This window comes from Macrobrachium nipponense, chromosome 1 (assembly GCF_015104395.2).
Source record: "Macrobrachium nipponense isolate FS-2020 chromosome 1, ASM1510439v2, whole genome shotgun sequence".
In the NCBI taxonomy this organism is placed as follows: Eukaryota; Metazoa; Arthropoda; class Malacostraca; order Decapoda; family Palaemonidae; genus Macrobrachium; species Macrobrachium nipponense.
Window position 1 is genome coordinate 115,895,000 of NC_087200.1, and position 6,000 is coordinate 115,900,999.

At 41.1% G+C, this 6,000-nt stretch overlaps 1 protein-coding gene across 1 annotated transcript in view; it reads right to left on the reverse strand.

Moving 5' to 3' along the window:
- The window catches only part of LOC135218919 (kelch-like protein 30), a 168,767-nt gene that overhangs the window by 18,027 nt on the left and 144,740 nt on the right, over nucleotides 1-6,000 (reverse strand). Inside the window, exon 8 of the mRNA XM_064255361.1 lies at nucleotides 438-647. Coding sequence (XP_064111431.1) covers nucleotides 438-647 — 210 coding nt within the window. The remainder of the gene's footprint in view (nucleotides 1-437; nucleotides 648-6,000) is intronic.

Below are 6,000 nucleotides of genomic sequence, written 5' to 3' on the forward strand. Positions count from 1 at the left end.
CAGTTAAGAGAGTTCTTTGACATTTGTCTGGTCACCGTGGAGCTCTGGATAGACCATGGAAAAGGTTATCCTTGAGGACGAGACAGCAACTACACTATGAAAAAAAAAAACAGTATATAATGTTTTTCATCATATTTTTAGCTTCAGAAAAATGACCAACAACAAAAGTAGCAATGAAAAAATTACTATTAGCTTTCAGGACACTAGATGAGGATGAGGGGTATTGTTCCCTACCTAAATTAAAAATTCTCTCTCTTTATAAAAATGATCTGCTGGTCTTCCTTTCAAGACGCAATATGGATGAGTACAGAGAAAGATCTATAAAATGCTAAACTAAGAGTACGTTAAATTTAAGTGATTGGAAGACACTGACAGTTACAATTTACAGTAGTAATTCAGTATACTATAAGAACATAAGTGATTATGGGATTACTTACCTATCAAATATATGTGATTTTTCCAAGCAAGGGCTGCCCGGTATCCATGTCTAGTTGGTGATCGTAAAGGTATTGCAGACCATTTTCTTGTGGAAGGATAATATGTTAACAGTTGCATCTCATGGGTGAACACCATCACTCTTCCTTTGAAAGCACATGCAGCTCCATTGCTAACACAGTGAGGCATATCAGGGCAAGGCAGCCATTTCCCTAATAGTACAAGAAATTAAATTGAAACTACAGTTTGCGACTTAGCTTCAAAACACTAAGAGTACGCATTTAAAAAGGAATGGAACAAGTTTCTCAAAAAGTGTTACCTGAAAACAGCAACAAGGTTTCAACTAAAGATTCATGAAGATATTAGTAATTTCAAAATGGCCTGCATCATTCATTACTGCAAAGTATAATACTGAATGTTAAATTAAGAAGGTTAGCAGGTTTGGTTTTAGAGAACAGGCATTCACTCAGTACATATTTCTTTAATTACCTGGTGTTCTCAAGATAATTAAAAGATAGATGTTGTAGTCAATCTGGGAGACAAACACTTAACTGCCTTTCTATTCTGTTACCATTAGTTTTCCTCTCTACCTTACTGTACAACTGGTGATTAGTGCCAATACCTCTCCAATAATTTTTGTTAAAAAAAAGACATTAGCAATAGCACATACTCAATTGACATCATATTTTTCTCTATTTTCTGCTTGAAATGTGTATACCTGAGCCATACTAGTACAGAGCATTTAAACTACTTAAGATTACATAATAAAACTGTATAAAAAGGCTTTGAATAAATGTTAACAAAGGATTAAAAACTGATTGTTTTGGGAAATGATGATTCTTTATTCACAAGGAAATAAGTCTTTGTGATATCTCTTGAGTAACTTGGAAGCAGCTTTAAATAAGATGAATTATGTAAGCACATACAAACATGTATATGGGAACACACATACAGCATTCACAGGACAAGGCACACACTTATGTATGAAGTAGACCTATCTGTTCCAGGCTGCTTGCTGGTATAGCATATTAAAAACCTTCATATTTCTTTTTACGGGATAATGAAGGCATGGCACATAATGTATAGAGCATTTTGATATTTGAACAATTTACATTTACATAATAAATGAATACTTTGATGCTAAATGAAGATAATTAATTTCTTTGTGTTTTTAAGTCGTACAAATGAGAATTTTGAAAATTTAAAGAAATGGAAAGTTGATTCAACAACACTAGGTTACTTAATATCTATGTCTCCATATAAAAATAACAAGATATAAATTATTGCATCATATATGAAAAGGATATAAAATTTTAAATGATTAAAATTTTAGTTATTTAAAATTCATTTCTCAGCAAAGGTTTCAAGGCAATATTGGTATTGGTTAGACAATAAAGTTAGTTGCTCAATATTCATTCCAACACTAAGGAAGAAACACCCACAACGGATATACACACTGTAACCAAGCCCACCTTTTAGCCATGGATAATTCCTTATTCTACAATGTCACAGTTTTTAAAAGTAAATTGTATTTTTCCTACCTATACAAACCTGAGGTCCTTTACATGAGGAATTACTTACACGTAGCTGGAATTACGGCCGTTAAATTCTTGAACAAGGTGGTTAGGCAGTAACTGCCGTCTGGTAGGCGGGTAGGCCTGCCTGCCCGGATGTCAACATTCCACTTTGCATTTCGGCCCAGGTTCAGATTGAGGGGTGGCATGAGGTGGGCATAAATGTAAAGGACCTCAGGTTTGTATAGTTAAGAAAAATACAATTTACTTTCAAAAATTGTGATTTGTTCCTACATGATATACAAACCCTAGGTCCTTTACATGAGGAAGACTCACTGATTGGTGGGAGGAATGTGAGTGAGCCTCTAGAACTGACTGGAGTTCAACACACCTAGGCTATTCCTCCTGGTTGTAGGAGCGAGGAGGAGTGCCCTGCCTCTGACAACTTGATCAGAGTAGAGGAGCTGCATGATCAAGAGTCAGACTTCTGTGCCTTTTCGAAATGTTGTAACTCATCTGAAAATGGGCTGGGAAGAATAGTTTTAAGACTCGGAGGCATTAATGCAAAGTTCTGGGAAGAGTTTGCATTATTGCCAGCCCCCTTCCTCCACTTGCTAGAGGAAGGAGCGGGATTGCTTCTACGATTCTAATAAGAAAAATAGAAAGGAAGCTCGATGTGTAAGCTTACCGCATCAATTGCCCAACCAGCCAGTGTAAGTTCGAGTCCTATCCTCAACCCGAAGGAAGGAGTAAAAGGACGAGGTGGGGAAGGTGGAGAGGTCAGTCACTCTCGCATCCTCCTTACCTCTAGAACGCACACCATAGATGAGATGCAACTTGTCCTCTTGAAGGAGCTGGGTAAGCAAACACAACCTGCAAGCATCCACCACCGGTCCTAGGAAAGGTGGTTCCAAGGACCCGTGGGCGGACCCGAAGGAAGAAAGGTATAAATATGGTCGCAATGAGGCCTCATCTATCTTCCTGTCCGACATATTCTTCGGAGTGATAAAATGTACCCATCCACTGGACTATCCAACTGCACAGAAGTCTCTCACAATCTCGTAAGACTTGGAGAAAGAAGTGTCATCGGACACTTCTGCAATGGCAGTCCGCAGCGGATAAAGACACCGACACTCAATGATGAGTGTCGATTCTTCATGGGTACAGCAACACACCAATAGGACAAAGTAATGACTGATCTGGATCAACCAATACAAAGTCCACAGCGCAGCTCATGAACGACTAGGACTCATCAACAGATGCCGACTGACTGCCTGCCATGCATCTGAGACATAGTCACAACATGGCACTCACCTTTTGAAGGGTTATGCTGAGAATAACCATACAAATCATCTATCTTGTTCGCCACCGATGTCGAGAGATGAGATGATGATTCTCTCAAGGCATGCGCACATCAGACGATAGTCAATTAACTTCTAGAGAGACCGAAGTCCCAGTGATGGCTAAACAGAAGTTTCTCATCAGTAGTTGAGTCTCAACTAAGGAGAAACAATACTATATTACTAGTGAATGACTAAGGTGAATGTGGACCTATGTCTTCACAGTTGAATCGAGAGAAGTAAACTCTCAAGATTCTGATCGTAGAAAAAGTCCCGTCAACAACACCAACCAGTGAAGACGGCTTTAATCCCTGATGTTTTACAGAGGACTGAAAAGCTAATCCGCTATTTCATTGCTGCTCAGCGAGAAAGTTTGAGTTTGCAATGAAAGTAGAGCATCTTTCAATAATGAAAACACAGGGATTTTACTGCCTGAAGAACTGCTTCTCGTGGGTTGGGTCAGGGAGGACGTTTCTATTTACTTTGGAAGCAGAGCTAGTAGGGCGGGGAACTTTGGGGTGAACAAAGAATACTTGAACACCTTACGAATTAGGAATTGTATATTATAAGACAAACTCAAATTGTCTGAAGAATATCACATCGTACCTGCCAATGGGGCAGGTACGATGAAGTGGTTGACTAGGCTACAGGCTTCTGTTATATCGTAGGGTAAACAGAAAGATGGTAACGAGTCTAGTGAGATATATCTCTGTCTGAAAATTCTTGCAATAGCAAGAATTCCAGCAAATCAGAGACTTAAGTCTATGATTGCCGGGCAGAGATTCAAATTGGTAGTCAATCCTCGACAGAGGAGAACCAATACCAAACCGAAATATCTCAGAGAGCAAGCAGTACTGACTGAGGCAGTGCCATACACCGCTCGCTCAACTTGTCGTCATCCTGAGTTGCCTAGTGTGCATTCCATGAAGGAATGCATTCAGCTAGAGCCATCGAGCACAAAAAAGATACACTTGAGCATCTGCATTTTAACCGAAATGGAAGGGAAGAAAACCCTCCTATTCGCAGATAATGCAAATGCTGTGGTGTTGTTGGGAAACAATGCCAATAGGTATCACAAAATCAAAACCAGTAACTCTTGGGAAGCCCTAAAGGCTGTCCTGAGTCCAGGTCAATTAAGAGAAGGTATTATTCATCTCTGTCTCATACCAGAAGAGTTAACTTACAGGTATATGCCTATTACTCGGACAATGCAACTGATAACAGAAGCATGTCGCGAGAGAAATATACGTAGTATATTTGTAGGTTACTGTAAATCACAATTCAGCTTAGTTCTTCTTCATTCGAAGAACAAGAATAAGGAATGGAAGCAGACCTCCTTCATTCTCTAATGAAGAGAGCGAAGGTGAAGTTTTCCTGAAGGGAGACTTCTACGGTGATATCAGGATGCCGAAGATGAGTAATTCAAGTCGAACTCGTTGTTCCCAAAACAGTAGCACTGGAAAGGCATTCAAACCTCTTGGTGCTATCCATCCTGAACAGATTGACGTATGTTCAGTAAGAGCCTAAGATTGAACCAAAAACATAGTCTCTCGGGTTTGAATTCCCAGGAGTAGACTCCACAGAATTCCTCTTATTCCCTTGTTCATTCCGGTATAAGTAAAGTGGAAAAAAAGAGAGGAGGATTGACTGTTCTTGCCCGCTTTTCCCTGACTTGCAATGTTCTCACTTTGCTAAACTAATCATTCATTCCTACAACTGTTTCGTTCGCGCAAACACGAGCAAAAGTTGACCAGAGGACTACACAGCCGACCTCCTCCTATCTCCTCCAGATGCCTTGTCCCGAGGGACAGCGACATCGATGTTGGCACCTGAAGAATAGCCATTCTTGGCTTTCACAGGTGGGTCCGAGCCACCAACGCAGCTCAGTCCATTCTCTCGTCCTGCACCACTATTGTGATGGAGAAAAGACTAACTATCACTGACTGTGGATGTACGACCCCACTTGGGCGTTGTACACTCGGACACATCTGTACATGAGTATACCCGAAGTAGGCCCGGTTCCATGAGCAGCGCCCTAGAACCAGAGACAAGAGAACGAACCTGAGTTTGAACTCCTGGGGCTCCCGAGACACTATATTTGTAGACAGTGTCCAAGTTCCCACTCCAGAAGGAGCAGGCGAGCTGAAGAGCCAATTAATTCCTCTCCATGGAAAGGGTGCAGACCCTTAGAAGTCTTGAAGCGAGACTTTGTAAGGTGCAGAGACATCTTCCCCTTCTTAGGATGTGGAAACCTTTGAAGAGGGAGGTTAGGAGGCATCAGATGACGAAGACATAACACGATGACCCCTTGAAAACTCGCTGTAACACGGGAAAGGAGGGTGCTATGTCATGGCAAGGAACCGCACCGATCAAGAACAGAGGGTTCATTCATTAGAACCAAGCACTAAGATCGGCAGTTCGAGCTGTCTGGTCAAGCTGAGCCGAGTGAGCTGAGCCGATCACCATTACATAATTATGAGTGGTAATCGTGAATGAAGAACTATCACTTCTTCCCAATTACCTATTCTCCTTCGAAGCCAAAGCTCCAAGAAGAACGTCTAGAGGGATTGTGTGTCTGCTGTCCTACGTGTTCGGACCCTAAGGTCCAATACAGTGGGGTATCGCTTAGTCGCGGATCAGCAATCATGGAATCAGTCATTCACGGGTTTTTTCTTGGATTGCTTCTCATGCTGTATTGCTGGTATGAATCG